Raw genomic sequence first — 24,360 nt, 5'->3', positions numbered from 1 at the left:
ACCTTTTCTGATTTTAAAAAAAAGTACTTGTTGAGGGTGGGGAGGTGGAAATTTTAAAGGTGCTCAGGGGTGGTATGTAAGGGGAGTCAAGTTTCATGCATTTACTGTATTCATGTATCTGTAGTCAATTCTTCATCAAAAACACAGGGGGGATTCATAAGGATACTTATTATACAGAATAAAGTATAGGGGTCAAAGGGATATGATATCTCTCAGTTTGAATAATTCTCTAACTTTAATAATGTATGAATTTATTTTAAAGGAAACGTCACAAAAACCCAAGAGAAAAAATACATGCTCACGTTCTCAGACCAACACCAGTTCCAGAAAAAGTGATCTGACTCAGAGACTCTATGACTCTATATGAAGAAAGAATCACTATGAGAAATGTAGCTGGCAAGACAATCTTTTCTTTTATTCATACATGAAGACACAAAATTAAAATATCCTCATAGAATTTTGAAATTCCTAAAAACATCTGTAGGCTTTTAGGCATTGTCTGTAGCTCCAAGTCTGAAAAACACTTCTCTGGCCTAAGACGTTGCAGCTAGTGGTCCTAATTCAAATACTAAAAATAGTTGCCTGGGGGCCTGGTTCATTAAATTCATATTATAAATTTCTTTTTTTGATAAAGTAGCAATTCCATTTCAATGTTTTAAATGCCTGGCCCATGATAGGTGCTTAATATAAACTTATTAAAGGACCCACAACCATATGGTCAACTAATCTTTGACAAAGGAGGCAAGAATATACAATGGGAAGGGGTGTGGGGAAGTTGGACAGCCACATGTAAATCAATGAAGTTAGAACACACCCTCTCACCATACACAAAAATAAACTCAAAATGGCTTAAAGACATAAATATAAGACATGACACCATAAAACTTAGGCAAAACATTCTCTGACATAAATCTTAGCAATATTTTCTTACGTCAGTCTCCCAAGGCAATAGAAATAAAAGCAAAAATAAACAAATGGGACCTAATCAAACTTACAAGCTTTTGCACAGCAAAGGAAACCATAAACAGAACAAAAAGACAACCTACAGACTGGGAGAAAATATTTGCAAACGATGTGACCAACAAGGGCTTAATCTCCAAAATATACAAAGAGCCCGTACAACTCAACAACAAAAAAACAACCCAATTGAAAAATGGGCAGAAGATGTATATAGACATTTCTCCAAAGAAGACATACAGATGACCAACAGGCACATGAAAATATGCTCAACACCGCTAATTATTAGAGAAATGCAAATTGAAACTGCAATGAGGTACCACCTCATACCAGTCAGAATGGCCATAATTAAAAAGTCTATAAATAACAAATGCTGGAGAGTATGTGGACAAAAGGGAACCCTCCTACACTGTTGGTGGGAATGTAAATTGGTATAGCCATTATGGAGAACAGTATGGAAGTTCCTTAAAAAACTAAAAATAGAGCTACCATATGATCCAGCAATCCCACTCTTGGGCATATATTCAGACAAAACTATAATTCAAAAAGATACATGCATGCCTATGTTCATAGCAGCACTATTCACAATAGCCAAGACATGGTAACAACCTAAATGTCCATCAACAGATGAACAGATAAAGAAGATGTGGTACATATATACAATGGAATACTACTCAGCCATAAAAAGAACAAAATATTGCCGTTTCCAGCAACATGGATGGAACTAGAGATTATCATACTAAGTGAAGAAAGTCAGAAAGAGAAAGACAAATACCATATGATATCACTTATATGTAGAATCTAAAATATAACACAACTGAACTTATCTACGAAACAGAAACAGACTCACAGATATAGAGAACAGACTTGTGGTTACCAAGGGGAAGGGGTGGGCGGGGGAAGGATGGAGTGCGAGTTTAGGGTTAGCAGATGCAAACTATTATATATAGAATGGATAAAAAATGAGGTCCTATTGTATAGCACAGGGAACTATATTTAAAATCCTGTGATAAACCATAATGGAAAAGAATATATAAAAAAAGAATGTTTAGGTATGTATAACTAAATCACTTTGCTGTATAGCAGAAATTAACACAACATTTTAAATCAACTACTTATTTTTCAATGAAAAATAAATTTAAAAAATTTATTAAAGGAATAAATGAATGAATCCATACTAATGCATTTCACATTTCACAAGACTGTTTTCATAGGCTCTGTGTGTGAGCGGTGAAGTTTTTTCCCCCGCTGCTCTTCCTTTGTCTTTGACCTGGGAAGACAGTGGTCAAACCAACAGTTCAAACCAACTGTCAGCACTCTGTAGGCATCAGGTTACAGCCTGCGGCGGAGAGTGGCTATAGGTGGCGGATGCACACATGGGAGACACGTCATATCCATTGTGAACAGACACAGACACAAACTAGGGGCACCTTTCAGAAAGACTTGCTAGCTAATACTGCAGTGACTTATAGTGAAATTACAACCTCTAACCCCCTTTTTAGGAGGAACAGGAGACGGAACACAATCTATAAATAAAAATTTTGAATGAAATAAGCCAATTCTTAATTCCAGATAAAACATTAAGAAACCCAGAGGATGGACAGGCGTCCCCTAAGGATATGTACCAGTTTGTGAGATGCTGGCCAGCACTGCTCATGGATGAACTCAGAGCTTATTATCACTGGTGGATCCCTTTCTCTGGCAATAGAGAGATCTTCCTGGGGAACCGTGTCTGTGTCAAACACTTGCTACTTAATTTTTCACTGTTTCTGCTAACTTGTGCCACACTTATATTGACTATTAAAGAGTTAAAGGAAAAAACTTAGGAATCTACATATATAGATATTGGATTAATTTCTAGCCCCAGTATTTTGGATTAATTTCTAGAAGATGAACTACATTTCCCTAAGGCCTATTTCTTTGATGATTAAAATTAAACAACACCAGAAACTAACCCTTACTATTTCGTTAATGAGAACATGAGGATACCCAAACAAAAAGCTGAATTTCCTAGTCTGCGTCCAAACTCCAGAGCTGAAATTACACTTCGATGTGGGACTGGGAAATAGCCGTGTGGCTAACTTTTCCCAATATTCTAATATTAGCTCAGCTGTTAATGGCCTCAGAGAAGGGGCTGGGTAGATATTATAAGCCTCTGCAAGTGTGTTTTCAGTAAGGCTTGGATACGTGCATGTTCTATGTAAACTATTCTGCTCTTCATATTCAATGTACAATTATTTAAAAGGAGGGAAGGAGGGGAGAGAAAAAAAACAGTGGAAGTTAGTCAAGAACGCAAATTCATTCATTGTAACTTTCCTGCAACCAGTAAAACAGGACCTTCAAATTATTTCTTTGTTCGTTTTTCCATAAATATTGTGGGTGTGTAGCTACAAAGGGGTGGGGGTTTGGGGGAGGAAATGTAAGGAGAGAAGACACTCACCTAGTTCGGGTGCTTTGCTTAGCACAAATGCATAAGCCCAGAATTTGCTGACAGGTCCATTGTAAAAACCCTGGTCACAAACTGAATGCTTCAGGCCTTTGGTCATCAAAATGTACACCATATAAGCACCAGTTCGAAGAGCACCGAATATACTTCATAATGAAAAGAGAAAAGAAACAACATTCAGGAAAATAATTTCACATCTGACATTAACCATTCTTAGAAGACTGCCATTGGCAGGAAATAGGTAGAGAGGCATCACAGTCATTTGCATTTACCCAGAAGCATTAAAAATGTTTTGTAAACAAAAGTAGGAAAACTCCTCAGTGCTTTCTTCTGAAGGCCATGCCACTTATTCTGCACCAGTGTTCCAAAAAGAGGTCGTGGAAAAGGGGAATGGATGCAGGGCAGGATCTCAAGAACTCTGATAACCTTTGTGTTTCAGCTTGAGAACTATCCCTTGGGATGAGATGGGGTTGGCTGAAAACTCCTGGAATTATCTCAGTTCTGTCCTTTGTCCAATCATTCTCCAAATCGCCTGGCTCTGTTCCCTGAATCTCTCTCTCTAATCCGTCTTTCTCACAGAAGCCAGAGGAAGAAGGCTTAGCTCTGCTCTCAGAACCCCCCCTCCACCCACCAAAGTCCACCCAGGTTCACTCCCCTGAGCTCCCATAACCATTCACTGACACTGCTCCAACACTGTCCTTCAATGCCCTGTATTGTATTTGCCTCTACATAGGCATAGGTGCTCAAAGATTGTTGAAAAAGTGAGATTGTTGAAAAGAAAACTGACATATGGACTTGTTATCAAGGAACGGCTAAGGAAACAGGAGAGCTCTGGAGTGTGTTGAGCTCAATGATGGAACACGAAGTATGAAAGGACTTGGCAACTGGAACAGGCAACGTCCGTCACGTAGTGAACCCTGTACGCATGTGTCCCAGAGTTCAGAAGCCACACGCATGACCGAAAGGAGAGCTGGCTGACCATGGGGGGAGATGTGTTTACCCATCCTATTTCTGGCAGCATTCCCTTTTTAGGTTCTAAAAGTCAGTTAGCATAGAAAACAAATTTATGGTTACCAAAGGGGAAAAGGGGGTGGGGGAGGGATAAGTTAGGAGTTTGGGATTAGCAGATAGATACACACTGCTGTATAGAAAATAAACACCAAGCTCCTACTGTATAGCACAGGGAACTATATTCAGTATCTTATAATAAACGATATTGGAAAAGACTATGAAAAAGAATAATATCTGTGTGTGTATAACTGAATCACTTTGCTGTACCCCAGAAACTAACATAACATTGTAACTCAACTATGCTCCAATTAAAAAAGGAAAAATAAATTAAAAACAGTCAGGAGATAAACTAGTGAACAGCTACTGAAATGAGCAGCAGCCTCACCCAATAGGGAAACAGGAGTTTTATTTCTTTTCAGAGGCAATATCGTTTATTTAAAATGCCTTAAGTGCCACTTCCGACTAAGTCATCCCACTAGGCTACCCCGTCCACAAACGTGCATCCACCAGCGCGAACTAAAGGTCAACTCTGCACAGAACCAAGGTAATGAAGTTGAATTCCTGGCAACTGCCTATTAAGTGGGGATTTGGTGAGTAGCTTCTCTAATGACGCACAGCCTACATTAAACAGAGTTACTCTTTCCAACATATAAAACAATCCTGCATAGGATTATTGGTATGATTTTACATTTGTAGACCCTGTTTAATCCTTCAGTGTCTCCCCGCTGCACGTAGAATGTAACCCCCAGCTCCTTCGTGGGAACTGCAAGGCTCTGAATGGCCTCTCCTTCCCTCCTTTGCACCTTCCTTCCTGCCATTCTCTTCCCACTCACTGTGAGCCAGTCATTCCAGCACTTTCTGATCCTTTCAGTTTTCTGCCTTTTCCTCTCCTTGGGGAGCTTTTTGCCCCCATGTTCCCTTGAAGGCTGTTCCTTCTCACTTTCGTATCTCAGAGAAATGTCCCCTCCTGCTGGCATGACCTAAGCCTTTATGGATTTGGGAATGGGGAGGTGGATTTCATTGGTAACGTCAGGTAATGGAGATTTTGCCATCTTACCTGAATTGATTTTTCATGGTTTGTCTTTACCTCACCAGATGATGGCTAAATTTTCATATGAAAAGTTGCTACCATCACCAAATTAAGATTATTAGCTAACTGGGGACTGACTTGCTGCTGTGGAAGGTATTATAGAAGTATGGATATGGCATGTCCACTTAGCATACAGAGCAGACACTGTTGGCTGCCTATTCAAGGGCCAAGTCCCTTTCTCCTTCTCCGTGTTAAAAGAACCCTGATTTGGTCCAGGTTCTCCCAACTCATGATTCCCCTAAGGAACGTGACCTTATCTTCAACTTAGGAGTAGATCCTAATTACCTAAGCAAGTTTTAGTAATCCCACTTCCCTTACCAGTGATTTGTTAAGATGGGCACTGACCCAATTCTAGCCAATGTGATGTGAGGAGAGGGCTGCTGGGGGCCTTTTAGGGAAAGGTTTCCTTACTCATTACCACGTATTGCTTGGAAGTGCAGCAGCCACCTCGCAACCAGGAGGGAGCTGCCTTGAGGACAAAGCTAAGTCAGAGAGGATGGCAAAGTATTCCTTCAAGATGTGATCGAGCTGCTGAGTTAACTCCTCTTTCAGTGACCCCATCACAAGAGTTGTTTTGGGGATAAAACTTCCTCACAGTATAAGCCATTTGGAGTTTTGCTTTTTATTATTTACACCCCAAAGCGTCCCAGCAGACACAACACACCAGAGACTTCAGGAGACTTTTGAACACTAGTTAACATTTGGTAGCTATCAAGTCTTGGCCAACCCAATATATCTAGTCATAGACACGGCTGGTGAACTACTTACTGTATCAGTTATCTGCCTTTCATAGACCAGTGGGAGATATGGCAGTGACTTTTGTACAAGCCAAAAGCAAAGAAACACACAAAGGACACACTTTCACTATGTATCGGTCTCTGCTCCTTAGCCCCAGACCTATGACTTTTCTGAACCATCAGTACATTGTAGGGATCCTGTCTCTTCCCACTGAGTCAAGCCCACCACACCCAGGAAGCTGAGCCCGTCCTCTACTATATTTTGCTGCTAGACTGTGTGCTTCACACATGATCAGAGTAGATCCAAGGAAAGTAACTTTGGAATAATTACCACCTTTTTATCTTCCTGAGTCTCAAAACTCATTGTAGTTTAACTATACCTAATTTCTTCAGTACCGGCACAGTTATTAATCCTTTCATTTGTTAAATATTTACTGGCAATGTTCTAGATGCTGGGGTGACAAGAATCGATACACTGACCCTGGCTGCTGCGGTTGCTGCTGGAAGACTTCCGAGGAGGTGGTATTGGACTTAGGCATAAATACGTCTCCCAACTTTGAGGGTTAGGGCATGAGGAGGTCATTTCAGAGCACTGCAGAATTGAAAGTTTAGGTATCATGGTGACCCACAACATTGCTGGCAACAAGAGCATAGCACATATTATTGTCCCATATCTGGACATAAGCCTCACTCCCTAAGCTCTGAACAATAAGGCTGACTCAAAACAGAGGACAGTGCATTTTTCAGGGAAACCCTCAGTGCCAGCCATTGGGCCTATGTGTCTGAGGGCAAAGGCGCTTTGTTGTGATGTGACAATGCTACTGCTGGGGAGCCGTCGGGGAGCTGCTTGGCCAGTGGGATGATTGTTATTTGTGGGAAGCCAGTAGCTCTGCCTCTGGCACATCTCAGCCACTGTACGCTTTGGAACCATACAGCTTTTTGTTATAACTGGGCACAGGGTCCTTAGACTGTGATACTTAAAGGGAGCAAACATTTTTTCCTCCCTAAGTTACATCATCTTGCTGTGATGCAAGAGACAAGTATGCAGCTATGTCCTGCTCTGCCCCGTCCTTACCCATACTTCTGGCGGATGTTACTAATCGATCCGGACACTCTCTGGCCATGCCTGGACATTGCATCAACATTCCCAACCACTATAAGCCACTACCAATAGATTAGGGCTGCCAATGTCAATCACAGTGCTCTCATTTGCTAGTTTAATGACTGGAAAAATTACTTAACCTAAGTCTTTATTCATCTGAAATAATAATCATACCTAACTTGTAAATTAGTTCTATGAATTTTGTAGAACCATATATGTAAGGTATTTAGTTAGCATAGAGCCTCTAATATATAGGTGCTGAATAAAACAGTTTTTATTGTACAATTATGATTTTATTACTATTTATGGTTGTTATTATTGCTGCTTTACTCGGTCTGTCCTTCAATGTTGAAAATCACTTTTAACTCTCATCTCACTTTATCGGGTAAGAGCAGTTAAGTCTAATTATCCCTAATCGAAAGTCAAGGAAACTGATATACGGAGAATTTGATTTGCACTAATGATTATTCCTGTTATTAAGTGGTTTATTGTTAAGTGTTTATTAAGTGTTTTATGTCATGAGCCAACTTTTCACAAAATAAGTGATAGCAAGTTCGCAGTAGAATGTGAAATGAGCATTTCCTATAGAACATGTTGAGGGAGAGACTGTTGATATAGAAAAGCATCTGGTTCATACGAAATTTATCTTTCAATCAGACGATAAAGGTTATTCTAAATATCTAGGGCCTCAAAGAGGCCGAGAGTTTGGGCCAGTGTGTTTAATGAGGGCAGATGACTACTTATTGCATCACACCCCTTTTCTAGCTGTTAAGGTCACAAGAGCATCTTCTTCTTCTTTTTTTTTTTTTAAAGAAATACATCATTTTTCCTACCAAAATCTAGTTTTGATTATAACAGTTAATGGAAGAGCTCAGCGGACGGTGCAGTGGATGTTTCCGCCCCCTTCAGCTATGTTAGGCAAAATGCAGCAAGGAGATCTGGAGATCACAGCCTGATTAACTGAGGCGCTTCTCCTCTATCAGATGTTCTGGATTTCTGGTCCAGAAGAAGCCTGTTTCGTCATCATTAATCATTTGCCACGGATGTACTCAAGGAAGTGCCAAGAATGCCCATCGGACCGTTACTGTGATACTCTGGGGGTGGGGATGGGAACCTTCTATTCCGTACCATACGCATTTCTGCACTGTTTGACTACTTTAAACAAGCAGATATTAGACTGACAAGTTAAAAAATATATTTTTTAAATAGGTGCCTGGTTACAATTTATACACTGAATAAATCATCACAATGGTACTAGCTTGCAACTTTTTAGTATGAGGTTGAGATACAACACTAATCCCTGATCAACCCATGGATGACACGCTGGCGCTGGGACTGGCGAAGAAAGACGGACTTATTTATTGAATAAACACCTATGTCATCAACATCCGCCACGTGTCAGATATTATAGTGCTCACTGGGTCAGCAAGAGTCTCTACAGCTCATTGTAGGAGACAGTAAACATGTAAATAAACAAATATATGTGTATTGTATAAACAAATTTCAAATTCTGACAGAACAATTCATGGTGTAAGTACTGGGGTCCTTTCTAAAAAAGCTTGAGAGATATGGCTAATCTTCTTTCAAAACCATACTCTGACCATGAGGTCTGACTATGTATTTACTTGAGAAAAAGTTGAATAACTCTGTATTCTAGCCTTCCAATTTTAGTGCCATCTGGAAGTCAAAGTGGAATACCTCAGTAATGACTATAAGAATTCCAGAATTCTGCCCTGTGAAGAAAGAGCCTTGGGTATAAATCATCAATAATACTTTCAATTATTTCTGCATGAACGCTAATAGTTGATAAAACCACTTTAGCATTGCTCCCTTCTTGGCCCTCAACTTAAATGTAAGGTATTTTGGACTCAAAACAACGTTTCTCAAGGACTTTTTATTATGAAGTACCAACCACACTGATCCCCTTCCCCCCCTCCCCACTCCCTGCTAACTCAATAACCAAAGGTGCAATTACTTCCAGGACTGAGTAACAAAAATGTTTCATTACACTTGTATCCTATAATCAGAAAAAGAAAAAAGAAACCACTTGTGAAATTTTGTCAGTTGTCAAAACATGGGAACGGCTGATCTAACAGTAGCAACTCTTTATAAACATGGGAGAGGCCATTGATTTTCCTGATAACAAACTTTAACTGCCATTAGACTCTTTTAGACTCTGACAACTGTCCTAGACTCTGACAGTTTCCAGAATAGGAAGAATACTCAATGATCCCAGGATAGGTTAAAGCAACTTAACAACAACCAAAAAATTACCATGCTTGTGACAGGGAATGATGGCATCTCCATATCAGTATCATGTCTTTAACGACAACCCACCTTTCCACACTGATGACAGGTATCCCTAATAGAGAATGTCTATTTTAGTTTGGTCTAGTCTGGTCTTTGCTAAAAACATATTTTTCAATAATAATATAACAAGCCATCAAAGTGTGAAGTTTTTTTTTGTCCAATAAATCAGCAGTTAAATGGAGATATACATGGTAATTTTTAAAAATTTACTTTCTCTACTCTTTCTCCAGTAACAATTCAGAGTGTACATTTTCACTTTTTACAGAGTGATCATTTCTAGGTGTGACTCATCTATCTTGACTGGCATATTTAATTGCATACCTCCATCAGAAAGTTTGAAGTTCCTTGTGGATCAAGAAACATGAGGCTAAAATTGCATTATGTACACACACACACACACACCAAAATTAAAAATACATACATCTTTTGAAATCTTGCCATTTGGGACAACATGGATGGACCTTGAGGGTATTAAGTTAAATGAAATAAGCCAGACTGAGAAAGACAAATACCATATGGTTTCACTCATATGTAGAATATAAGAAACTAATAAACTAACAACAAAGATAAATGAATAAACCAAACCAAACAAAAATATGTAGATGTAGAAGAGAGAGTAGTGGTTACCAGAGGCGGTGGGTGAATTGGGTAAAGGCATCAACTCTAGGGTGATAGATATTAAAATTTTGGTGGTGAGCACACTGTAGGGTATATGGAAATAAAAATATAATATTGTACACATGAAACATATAGTGTTATGAACCAATGTTACCTCAATTTTAAAAAATTAATAAAAAAAAGCAAAAAAGATGGTTAGGACATAATGTAAATGTCCTAATATAATTGACATGAGAATTATTAAATACATTACAATGAACACAATACAGCAATAAAATATACCAGGTACAGTTGCCTTGGGTGCTGACATAGAAGAGCTCGAGGGTAAATGATGATTAAGTGAAACATATAAGGAGAACATTCTATAGTATGATCCAATTTGTGTACATTTTTAAAAGATTATGCATACACAAACTGTTAGTTATAAAAATATTTATAAAGGAAAACCATTCAAGCTGTTAACAATCATTCCTATTAGAATTTTGTTTCACAATATCCATGCATTGCTTTTTTTCAGGAGCTATTAGAAACCCAATTTTAAATTCTCATTTCTAATATTTATAATCTGATATCAAATAATCCTTGGGTTTTTTGTTAATAAAAAATATGATACCTTAAAAGCAGTATGGAGGTTCCTTAAAAAATTAAAAACGTAGAACCTACCCTATGGTCTAGCAATTCCACTCGTGGGTATATATCCAGAAAAAAACGAAGACTCTAATTTGAAAAGACACATGAACACCAGTGTTCATAGTGGTGCTATTTACAACAGCCAAGACATGGAAGCAACCTAAGTGTCCATCAACAGATGACTGGCTTAAGAAGATGTGGTACACACACACACACACACACACACACACACACACACTGGTGTATTACTTAGCCATAAAAAAGAATGCAATATTGCCATTTGCAGCAACATGCATGGACCTAGAGAATATTATGCTTAGTGAAACAAGTCAGAGAAAGACAAACGGTATATAATATCATTTCTATGTGGAATCTAATAAATAATACAAACGACTCTGTATACAAAACAGAAACATGTCCATAGACATAGAAAACAAACTTATGGTTACCAAAGGGAAGTGGGAGGTGGGGAGTGATAAATTAGGAGTATAGGTTTAACAGATACAAGCTACTATACACTAAAATAGACAAGCGACAGGGTTTACTGTATAGCTTAGGGAATTATATCCAATATCTTGTAATAACCTATAATGGAATATAATCTGCAAACAAACAAAAACAACCCAAAACTGAATCACTATGCTGTAGACCTGAAACTAACACAATGTTGTATATCAACTATATCTCAGCAAAAAAAAAAAAAAAAAAGATACCTTAAAGGTCTGAATGTTACTTAGACAATAACTCCTTTGCTTCTCAGAGATCAGATATATTAGATGGAGCTTTTAGTCTACAGGGGAATCAGACAGCCAACAACAACCATGAAAAGGAACAGAAATAAATAATTGAAACTGAGATACACGGCAAATCCTGAGTAGAAAAGCTGAACCTAGTTTAGAACGGGAATGGGAGGATACAGAAAGCCTCTGGAGAAATATCATTTAAACCCTGAAATATGGAATAGCTTCCACTGCATTTCTTGTAATGGTATCTACTGTTACATAGAATCACATGGGATGATATTCATGAACTCCTAGACTAGGTAAATGCTACATGTTGCGTGTGGAGTCTATCAGAGCTAAAGACTTCATGAAAGAAGCTATCTTAGTCGATACTTTGGTTCCCTGACAGAGAGAGGGCGGGCATGTACTCTATGACTGTTCTCCACACCCACCACGAATCCCCTTGATAAGTCAGAAAACTTCAGTCTGAACCAGATGTTCTTAGTAAAAGTTTGGTAGGATGGTTTTGTATTGATGCACTTTCTGATGTATCTGTCTATTACCTTAACTTGTAAACCTAAGTGTTGGGGAAAAAAAAAAAGAAGAAGAAGCCTTAAGGATCTGAATTGTTGCTTAGAGAATAGTGCAGGGTACAGTCCTTGCATCGGGAGTGTGCAACTTGGATATAACACACTTATTCCAGGTATCTGACAAGGCAAAAAAAAATATTGGGTCAAGTTTGAAAAACTAACTTGATATAGACCAGCCTGGCAGAGTGGAGAGTAAGGAAGAGTGGCAAGATTAAAAATAATAACAAGAATAAAGACAACTGGGGCTATAATGGATCTCAATTAGAATTCCCCCAAAGAAATATGATACCTGGCTCTAGAATTATAACAGTTTAGTTTTAATTTAGAATTTTGATTGACTGCACACTGTTTCATAAAATAGGCAGGATTTTCTTTTATGTTACTTGAGCCACTGTTATTATGTTTTAATCTGAGATACAGGAATTTCACTTCCTTGGCAAGACTAGTAGCCTCCACCCCATCAGCACTAGAGTGGAAGGTGGCCACTGCTACTTTGCCCCGACTCTCAGACCGCATGATGCCGGCTTCATTTCTGGCTGACAAGTACTTAACTAGTTGGTGGCATGGTATTTCACATTTAAAGAACTTTACTGAGCTCCTACGTTATGAAATTTGATTTTCACAACAACTTTATGGGGCACCACTCTCCTGGTTATATAGACAAAGAGAGAAATAGGCATGCGGAAGGCAGGGGACTGGCCCTAGGTTACACAGTTACTAAGTAAAAGAATCTTCTGACTACAGCTCCAGTGCTTTGCCCTTTACCCAGCACTGACCCTGAACTCCCCAGTAGGCTTTCATTTAGGATAGTGGTTCTCAACCTGAGTGGACATGACAATCACCAAGATGCATGCTAAAACAATTCTAATGCCTAGAACCCATCTCATACCAATTCACTCAGCATCTTAGATGTGGAAGTACCTATGAGTCCTGGCTCTGGGTTAGGGACACCCTGGAGACTTCATCCTCCAGGCTGCCTTCCACTCCCCACTCCATGAACCTCTGGATGAAGCTGCCCAGGTAACTGATGAAGAAATTTGCTTATCTCTGTATCACTGCTGTCCTAGATGAGAACCCTTCTCTCTGAATTCAACCATTGATGGAATGCCATCTAATTCATTCTTGGGAAAGTGGAGACTTGCCCGTGACTAAGGCTTATTTGTTTTCACCTACATATGGAAAGCACAGTGTGCTGGTTTCTGGACTTTTACAAATGGGAACAAAGAGATAAAGTCTTACCATTAGTGACCCCTATTAAGTATGGCAGAAAATTAAAGTAAGAGACTTGTATGAACGAAAAAGAACCTGAAAGTAAATGTGGGCATAATAGAGATTAATGTTGAAGCCAAAAACTCACCAGAACCACAAAAGTGGTTAAACATCTTGTTTCTATAGAAAACTTTGTTCCTTTGAGAAAAACTCTTAATCTCTTTTGGAATATTCCCAAATTACTAGGACAGTGATAACACCAGTGCCAAGACTAACAGCATTGATCCATTAACTCCATTGCACAGTCTTAACTAGGTTTCACAACTGCAAGAGGAAACTTTTTTTTTTCTTTTCCTGAGGGATGATGAATGAAAATGTCATTGGGAGAATACTTGAGTTGATGATATATAACATTATCTGTATAAACAGTCTCTTCCCCAACCCAACCCAGCGCAAAATCTGAAACAATAAAGAAGGAAAGAAGGGAGGGAAGGAGGAGAAAAAGTCACCGTGACCCTCAGTTTTCCACATCCTTAAAACTGGGGACTAGGAATGTCCTTTAGGATTTGAGCCCTAAACTTCTGTCAGATCATATTATAACTATAAAAGAAAGGGAGGGAACATAAGTCATAATTTTCTCACTCTTCATGTGCCCAATTCCTTTCTTTGGGCTGTTCATCTAAAAATCCATTAGATAAATTTTTAATCTTTTAAAGCAGCTCATTGACTTATTTTTTTTCTGAGATTTTCATCATCATTCACCGTAATTGAATGACTATAATCACAAGACATACCAAAGAAAGTAAATTTAAACAATATTCATTTCATAAATATTTATTAAGTATAAATGCCTACCAGGTGATAGGCCCTGTGCCATACCTTACCCCTATTGAAAAGAGTTTGAGATCAAACACCACCACTGAAAAGAGGTAGTAGGAAAGGAAAAGATATTCCTTTCTAAAACATATCTTGTGTTAATATATTTTTTTAAGATAGGGATATACAGATCTCCAGGGAAATTTCTGGGAGATTTGCCAAAGGATCACATGGCCTGAAACATACGGTGAGCTCTTTGGCAACTTTATAACGCGATAACGGGAGACCCAGCCTCCCCATCTCTGGGTCTTTTGCATCAGAAATGCAGTAGTTCTCACACAGATCAATTCACCACCACCGTCATGAAACTAGAGGGATGGACAGATAGACAGATAGATATTGATTGGAGCCCTTCAATGAGAGCTACTGACTTATTAGAGAGAGCCTAAGTCTTAGCAGCTAAATGGTGATCTCAGAACATTAAGCCTGCAGGTTAAAAAGTGGAAATTGTGAAAATTCATTGTAGTGCTATTCCTAGGAATCACTGGGAATTTATCTTCCAGGTGAAACTCAACCTCTTCAACTGTAAGGTGTTTACAGATAGAGACCAGATGGGTCACTCTTCAAAAGTGACACACCGGCAGTGGTTGGCAGTGACTAATACCGCAGAGCTCACCGACTCCTCCGAAAGAGACCCCAGCCACAAACCCTAAACAGCACTTACAATCTCTGAACTCATGACCAATTCTGAATCCCTTTCTTAAAAATGTCAATATGCTGGCATGGCTACTCTGACCTTTTTGAATACCAAACAGTCTGCTGTGGGATCCTCTCACTTCCATTTCACGAACTTCCCATGGCTCCATGGAAGTCCGAGAGTTTTCCCTCTCCTGCACCTCAAAGCCCAAAGTATAGCCTCCCACAGTCCTGTACAATGAGGCCACAGGAACTCGTGGTCCCAATTTCATCACGAAATAATTTTGAAAACAGAAATTGTAGCATAGACAAGCACACTGCGATACATTTGGGTATACCAGGTCTAATGGAAGAAGAAAAATCCACTCTGCTCCTTAACTCTTCTATAGGCCCTTGGCTTGCTTACTGTCTGTTTCCATTTTTCCTATTAATCCAGATTTTTGAGTAGAGACAAATCTGTTGTCTACTAGCAGCAAAACATGGAGCTGACCAAAATGACTACTTTAAATTATTATGCCTAGGAAAAGTTGTATATGAAAAATTTCATCTGTCTTCACCCAATTAAACAAGACATGCACATCCCTAAATAAGACTATTCATGTAGGAAGGTAATGCTAATCACCAGTAAAATATAATATCCATTGAGATAATTTATATGAAAATATTTCTGATGACTAAGGCATCCTCTTGAAGTTTAAGGTGTTTTCAGAGAGGCACCCTGGTGTTAGGCAAAGAAAATCTGGCAACCAGATTCCTCCAAGTACTGAGTGCTTTAGGGCACGTCCCATAAATCTTCTCACTCCCTTTGGAAAATGAAAATGGCATCGTCTCATATTCTGCCTACATCACAAGGTGTCATGAGGATCACATAAGCTGATGGATGTTAAAAGTATTCACTAGCCAACAGTAAAACTTCATCATTGATAACACCACAGTCTTTCATCAACAAATCTTTTCCTGACTACACCATTTTTTCTTCCAATTTTACTGAGATATAATTGGCCTACAGCACGGCATACGTGTAAAGGGTACAACATAATGGTCTGACGTATCTACATCATGAGATGATGACCACAGTCAAGTTTAGTGAACAGCCATCATCTCATACAGACACAAGATTAAAGAAATACAAAAAAACTTTTCCCTTGTGATGAGCACTCTTAGGGTTTCCTCTCTTAATCACTTTCATATATAACATGCAGCAATGTTCATTATATTGATCGCATGGTACACTACATCCCTAGCACTTATTTATAACTGGAATTTTGTACATTTTGACCACCTTCATCTAACTTCCGCTCCCACGCCCCACCTCTGGTGACCAAACATCGAATCACTTTTTCTATGAGTTTGTTTTTTAAGTATAATTGACCTACAACGTTGTGTTAGTTCCTGACGCACGACATAGTGATTCAATATTTCTATACATTTCAAAATGATCAACCCAACAAGTCTAGTTACCATCTGTCACCATACAAAGATACTACATAATTATTGCCCGTATTCCCTACACTCATGTTTCATCCCTGTGACTCATTTATTTGCACTTTGGAAGTTTGTACCTCTTAATCTCCCCTCAGCTACTTCTCTTCTCCCTCCACACATCATTTTCATCTATAATCTCTCTAATTTCTGTTGAAGCAAACACACATAGTAACTGCGTTCTGTGAATCTGTAAGAGCTAGGAACATGCTTACACTCTCCTACTGCTCTGTTTATTTTAGTGCATTTCTTTCTTCCTCAAACACAAAAAATTTCAAGTTCAATCTGTTAGAGCTGAATGACAATATTCTGGTTAACTTTTAAGAAAAGACATCTATATATATGTTTGTCTCTTAGTTAAGAAATCATACCTGACTACTAACACATTAACAATTGAAAACAACAACAATGTTAACCACAAAAATAGAGAGCATTAAAGCTTTGACGCCTTGTGTTCATACTGGAAAAAATCTCAAGCCCGTTCAAGCACTTGGTTGGGACCGCAAGTGCATGGAGATATCTCCAGCTCGTATGTTCCATACCACATGGAAGCACACTTTGCACCTGGACTGGTTTGGCATATGCCATCAGTCCTATTCCCCTTTGTTCCCACAGAGGAATTTTTTTTTCAACCCTCAAGGCAGGAAAAGTTTTAACAACCATTAAGTGTGCTTTCACAAATTATCTTAAAAGTGTTTGGTACCTAAGGCTGGATGGAAGTGGTTTGGGCCTGTGAGTTACCCTGGGCCCTATGAATAATAGGAACTCAATGGGTATTTGTGTGCTATGGTAGTTATGATTATGAGTAGGACTGGGTAATAAAAACAAAGGTTTCCAGGGACTTCCCTGGTGGTCCAGTGGTAAAGAATCCGCCTTCCAATGCAGGGGACGTGGGTTTGATCCCTGGTCAGGGAACTAAGATCCCACATGCTGAGGGACAACTCAGCCCACGCCTGCCACAACTACTGAGCCTGTGCGCCTCAACTAGAGAGCCCACGCGCTGCCAACTACAGAGCCCACACACCCTGGAGCCCATGCACCACACCTAGAGAGAAACCCACGCACCCCAACGAAAGATCCCGCATGCCGCAACGAAGATCCCACGTGCCACTGCTAAGATCCGATGTAGCCAAGAATAAAATAAATAAATATATTTTAAAACAAAACAAAAACAAAAAAACCCAAAGGTTTCCAAAAGTCAGGGGACTTTGCTTTCTCTCGTCTCGCAGATCACCGCACTACTGAACTTTCCGAATGGCCTCCTCATGCACAGTTGAACTCTCCAGACCTCTGTAAGTTTCCTCAGGGGAGAAGGTCTTCTCACTTCCTTATCAAATGTGAGCCTGAGGAACAAGGGGAATTCCCTCCACCTCTGCCCCTGACTTCCCAGCCATCCCAGCAAAGAAGATGGGACCCTGAGGTTTTAGGGCTTTTCTCTCCTCTGGAGGAGAAGCCAGTTTCCATCTGATGTTTGAGAAGGGAAAAGAAAAAATATAGCCTAGAACACAGATGGGAGGCATTTGTTTTGTGTGTGGCATTTCCGACCTCCCTTTCTGGCCTTCTCCCTTGTCCTGACTCCTTTCCTTTCCCATAACCCACAGCCCATCAAAACTTTTGAGTTTCAAAGTACAGATTCTTCTGCTTCTCCACCTCTACTGGAAATTCCCATAATTTCTCAATTAGATGTTAAAGACAAATGAGATTGGAGGAGGGAATGACTGACACTCCCTTACTCTTCCTGGGGTGTTAGGTGACTTTTCAACTAATACAAGTGCAGATAGAGTCCAGGTCCCTAAAGAATTCCAGACAGGGAAGGGATAGGAGTTTTTAACCATTCATGCATTCAACCAATTATTTCTTGAGTGTTTTATATGTTTCAGGTGCTATTTTGAGTGAAGGAGAGTCCTGAAATTTTAGGGCCTGGAGAAGTTTAGAAAGGTTTAGGAAGTTTAGAAAGACATTAGGTAGCGGGCATACAACAGTAAACTCAATAGATAGGTCTCGAATTTCTTGGAGCTTACATTTTAAAGTGGGGAGAAACATAGTATATCAGAAAATATGTTATTCTGGGAGAAATGCCACCTAACATGTTACCTAACCAAAATGTTACCTAAATCAAAAGAGTGCCAAGTCCATCTCCCAGTCCAAACTCCTGGACCTTGGGCAATCACTTCAAGAACACAAATCAGATGGATTTTCCAGTTAATGATTTAAAATATTGGAACCAAAAACAAATCAAAAAGTCCAAACGTAGGTGACATAGGCGTCTTTGATAAAAATACTAAAATGACTTCCAGAAACAAATCAAAGTTTCCAACAATGAAGAGGTGATAGAATGAAACCCAACTTGATCAAAATTATTACAGGCATAGAGGTGTTGCATGGAAGTATTACAGTACAGAAACGGTAATCTCTAACAAGCAGAGTATAAAACTGAGCTCCAGTATCACATGGTCACAGTCAGTATCAACACCAAACCAATATCAGGCAAGTTGAAGAAATTGCCTGATAATGACTCAGCACTTGAAGCTATGAATTGAATCCCTTTATCAGTAGAGATGAAGAATTAGTGATGAGTGGCTGAAGGAAAGAGAGATAAACATTAGTACCAATATCTTGGGACAAGAATGCTCCAAAGCATGAGAGGATGAGGGTGAAACCAGAGCTATTCTCTAAAATGTACTCTATATAACTATATATGATAGGCTGTATCAAGTTCATTATAGAATCATAATGAACTTGACCGTTATCCACAAACCCGTTACATAGACATTTCAAATTAAGGAACCCCTTGGTATTGTTACATGTAAATATCATAACTTGTAAACCTTACTTGAATACTGAGACAAGAATCTGGCACCCAACGTGAGCGAAATCAGAGCACAGATATCCCATTAGAAAATTTTAATTTTATCCGATTGTTTGTACCTGAGGTTGTTCATTTAAAAAAATTCTTTTTTTCTTTTTTCTTTTTTTTTTTTTTTTTGCAGTACGCGGACCTCTCACTGTTGTGGCCTCTCCCGTGGCGGAGCACAGGCTCCGGACGCGCAGGCTTAGCGGCCATGGCTCATGGGCCCAGCCGCTCCGCGGCATGTGGGATCTTCCCAGACCGGGGCACGAACCCGTGTCCCCTGCATCAGCAGGCGGACTCTCAACCACTGCGCCACCAGGGAAGCCCTAAAAAAATCCTTTCATTCTAGCTACAGCTACCTTTTTATTCCTCACAGTGTGAATGTTCCTATGATCGCTGACAAACATGCAACAGCAGTAGGAAAAAAAAAAAGACGTTCTCGGAGATTTAATCCACCCAGGCAGCTGATTTATTTCAAAAGAAGAAATGACTAAGTTACCTATCAGAATTGCTAAAGCTAAGAGAAATGGACAATATCAATGGTTGGTGAGAATGGGGAGCAACTGGAATTTCCACATGCTGTTGGTGAGAACTTAAATTGGTACAAACTCTTTGGAAAACTGTTGGGCAGAATTTCCTAAAGCCAAACCCTCTGACCGAGCAATTCCTCTTTTAGGTAAAAACCCAACAGAAATGCCAACATAGCGCACACTAAAGGACAGGTATACAAATGTTCACAGCAGCATTACTCATAATATCTCCATGGTAAAACAACCCAAATGTCTACCTACGATAGAGTAAAATAAAATGAATAAATGAAGTACTATACAGTACTGCTACAGGTAAAACATGTATGCTTCTTACAAGTATAATGAAAGAAAGATTCCAGGTACACAAGGGTGTATATATTGTGTGATTCTGTTCATATGAAGTTCAAATAGAGTCAAATTAATCTGATGATAGAAGTCAGAGTAGTAGTTACTTCTGGGGAGATAATACTTGGGAAGGGGCACAGAGAGATGCTTCCAAGGTGCTGGTAATGTTTTATACCTTGATCTGGACGGGTTTTACGCAAGTGAGTTCACTTTGTTAGAAAAAAAATCATTGAGTTCTACATTTACTGTGTGTTCATTTTTCTGTATGATATACCAAAGATAAAAAGGCTTACCAAAAAAAATCCAAAAACCTTATTCTATGCCTACTACATACTAAATTCTTTTTAGGTACAAGTTCTTTTAGGTTCAAGGGATTAAAAAAAGAGAAAAAGACAAGGAACCTAGTGTCAGAGTCTATATTCTAGTGTCTGTGGGGGGCAGATAACAATACATAAAAAGCAGCTTAAAGATTTCAGATAGTGGCAAGTGCCACAATGCTAAATAAAACTGGGTGAGGTGATAATGGTTAAGGATGGGGGACAGCGAGATCATCTGCTGAGGTCAGAGGAGGCCTCTCAGAGGAGGTGACACGTGAGCTAATGAAAAGGAGCCGGACTGGCCAAGACCTGGAGAGGAGCACGGCAGATAGAGGGACGGACAACGGCAACGCAGGAGTGAGCTGCACGCGCTTGTCCTGCGAGGCCGGCGAGGCTGACAGCGACAGGGGCTACAGGGAAGCGTGGTTCAGGTGGGCAGGGACTAGCACTTGTACGGCCTTTGAGGATTTTTATGTGGTTACAGTGATAGTAATATTAAGAATTAACAATCAAAACCATAAAATTTATTTTATTCTAACTGCACTGCATAGGCATTGGTGGATTTTAAGCAGGGGAGTGACATGATGAGCTTTATGTTTTTAACGATAACTCAGACTTCTGTGTGAAGAACGGACTGTAATACAATCAGAAAGGCTACAATAATCAATATAACATAATAGTTAATATAATTAAGACTAATGTATAATTATTAACCATATTAAAAGATAATGATTTATCACTATATAAGAAATCCACCAGGGAGAACATTTACACGGATATTATCTCTCTCATTTCCAAATGAAAGACGATGCTGGCCGCTATGTGGTCACAGCAGACATGAACGGAAAGAAGTAGACAAATCTGTATACCTGACAGGACATCCTGAAACACCATGCGTGGTGCCAGATACCAAGGAAGACAGCTAAGATTTTTGGCCCGATGAACAAGGGTGGAAAATGATGCCAGGTACTGAGGTAGAGAGGAATCGGCTTAATTATTAATTTATTTGCATGTTAATTAATTAACGAAGTCGTATTGGGGAGTGGGTAGAGAGGAAATCCAGAGCTCTGTTTAGATATATTAGATCTGAGAGGCATATCATATGCATATCCAAGTGAAGATGAAATAGCTTTCAGAGGAAGGAAAGTTTGTAGTTTAGGGAGGAGATCAGGGCTGGACACTTCATTGGAGAGTCATCTGATATTTAAGCATGTGCTGAATGAGATGAGATCACTTAGGGAGAGAACTGAAATAGAGGGGAGAAGGGAGCACCTAACTGAGCCCTAGGATGCTTCAACTTTCGGCGGTCAGAGCAGAGGTATGCAACTGAGCACTGTGGCAGAGGTAGTGTGAGGAGACTGCTCTGAGGTCCGTTAGAGAGGCCATCTGAGCAGATGAGGGTGAGAGCAAAGGTTACTCCCTGTACTGAGCTTTGGGAACAGGAGGTAATCAGGCCATCTTGACTGCAAACTTTGATGAGCGTTATTAAAAAAAAAAATCAAAACACCCCCATAGTTTAATTATAGCATATATACTTTAGGAAATAGAGGGGGAAAGGCTAGTCATGACCCTATCAGCATAACACAATGATCACAATTTGTATTACCTTCCATTTTTGCTCATTTTCCATTCATGGTTGAGCTGACAGTACCTAAGCAGAGCAGCCTACCTGGGTACCTTTCTTACTTATCATCAGCCATTTTCCCAGGTTGCTACCTAGTCTTCCTGAACCCCCTAGTCAATATCTGCATCACTATTCCACCAGATGCTTGCACTCCCTTCTTTTCACATTTCTCTCTACATTGCTTCTCATTACCTTTAAGTGTCAATAATGCTGCCCTGGGCTTCCCTGGTGGCGCAGTGGTTGAGAGTCCGCCTGCCGATGCAGGGGACACGGGTTCGTGCCCCGGTCGGGGAAGATCCCACATGCCGCGGAGCGGCTGGGCCCCGTGAGCCATGGCCGCTGAGCCTGCGCGTCCGGAGCCTGTGCTCCGCAACGGGAGAGGCCACAACAGTGAGAGGCCCGCGTACCGCAAAAAAAAAAAAAAAAAATAGCTGCCCTAAACATCATTATACATGAAGCCTCTCCTTGTTTTGCGTTATTTCCTTGGGATAAATTCTCAGTGGTGGAATTATTGAGTTAAAGGACCAGCTATGAACATTTTCCATAAAACTGGTTCAGACAATGTTGATTCTGAGGGAGGATAGGACAGTCAAGAGAGAAAACGCAAACCTATAATGAAACAGGAACTCGAGATTTGGCAAATCATATGTGCGTGTTGAGTGGAGGGAGGTGGGGTGGAGAAGGCAGAATCATGGAGACATTGCCCTCGTAGGAAGTCATAGCAGAGGTCTGAGACACGGCTGTAGGGCTGGCTTTGCCTCCCCTGGCTCTGCCAAGATGGCTTTAGGTCGACCAGAGAGCTGATTCATCAGGAAGCTGATTGAGATTATAACGCCCTGAGTGAAAGGTTACCAGAGCACTGCTGTTATCTCAGGTGCAAGCAAGAGACCAGTCCATGGTGCTGGAGGAAATGTCTGTAAAAAGGTCAGAGGCACAATAAGAAATGCAGGAGTAAGGGTCAAGTATGCCGTGGTTGGCAAGTCACAGTCTGATACCTCTGCAAAGCAGCTCACCATGCACTGGACTTCTCAGCTACTATACAACTCCTGAAAGTCTTTAGCTGTTCTATTGGCAATGTGTGTGCGTGTGTGTGGGTAGGGATGTCCCTGGACCCGGGCGGTGGGGGGAAGGGTAATGTGTCAGGGGCATATAAGAGCCCTGAAATTACACAGAAATTTTAACGATAGTAAACCATGGAGGTCGATAAAAATGCATATTTCTAAGCTCCACCACCAGGGGCTCCAATTTAATAGCTTTGGGGGAAGACCCAGAAACGGGAATTTTTAATAGACATTCCAGATGTTTTGATGCATGTGGTTACAGTTTGAGAAACTCAGTAGTTTCTCCTCCTTCCCTGGCTTATAAAATCATATTCCCCTCTTATGTAAGCCACTCATAAAGTCTTTCTGGAATTAGGACCTCTATTTCTGATTTTCCCAGTTATGTGAGCAGCATGGCATTGAGCAAAGAGCATGGGCTTTTGAGTCAGACCAACTAAAAGTGATTCTATAAGTAAATCTATAACATGATTCACCTATAAGCTGTACGTTCATGGGTAAATTTCTTCATCACTCTAAGCATCGGTTCCTTCTTTTGCAAAATAGGGACACAGTTGCATTTTATACGGATTTGGATCACGACACTGTGAAATATCGATGTATATACGATATTAATCAAGATGTATGTAAAATCTGAAGGAATATGAATTCCCTACATCTAAAATATACTCAAGAATCACACAATTTCGGGACTTCCCTGGTGACGCAGTGATTAAGAATCCGCCTGCCAATGCAGGGGACACGGGTTCAATCCCTGGTCTGGGAATATCCCACGTGCCGCAGAGCAACTAAGCCCGTGCGCCACAACTAGTGAAGCCCACGCGCCCTAGAGCCCGCGTGCCGCGACTACTGAGCCCATGAGCTCTAGAGCCCATGTGCTGCAACCACTGAGCCCACGTGCTGCAACCACTGAAGCCTGTGCACCTAGAACCCGTGCTCCGCAATAAGAGAAGCCACCACAATGAGAAGCCAGTGCACCGCAACTAAGAGTAGCCCCTGCTCCCCACAACTAGAAAGCCTGCGCTCAGCAACAAAGACCCAGTGCAGCCAAAAAGAAAAGAATCACACAATTTCAAAGCTGGTGGCGCGACTGATTAAAACTACCTTTACAATGCTGCCCATGGGAGCACCACATCAGTGGGGAACAGGAATACCCACAGCTTTGGTCATTACCTTCTGAACCACTTTGTTGTTCAGGTGCCTCACCTACTTCATCTTA

At 40.2% G+C, this 24,360-nt stretch overlaps 1 protein-coding gene across 10 annotated transcripts in view; it reads right to left on the bottom strand.

The window, feature by feature from the left end:
* The window catches only part of ELOVL6 (ELOVL fatty acid elongase 6), a 435,739-nt gene that overhangs the window by 15,128 nt on the left and 396,251 nt on the right, over nt 1-24,360 (bottom strand). For all 10 annotated transcript variants that reach the window (XM_073804980.1, XM_073804977.1, XM_073804979.1 and 7 more), the window contains one exon: nt 3,398-3,549. In XM_073804980.1, coding sequence (XP_073661081.1) covers nt 3,398-3,549 — 152 coding nt within the window. The remainder of the gene's footprint in view (nt 1-3,397; nt 3,550-24,360) is intronic.

The sequence above is a fragment of the Tursiops truncatus genome, chromosome 5 (genome assembly GCF_011762595.2).
Source record: "Tursiops truncatus isolate mTurTru1 chromosome 5, mTurTru1.mat.Y, whole genome shotgun sequence".
In the NCBI taxonomy this organism is placed as follows: Eukaryota; Metazoa; Chordata; class Mammalia; order Artiodactyla; family Delphinidae; genus Tursiops; species Tursiops truncatus.
This window is presented reverse-complemented; position numbering and strand designations above follow the sequence as displayed.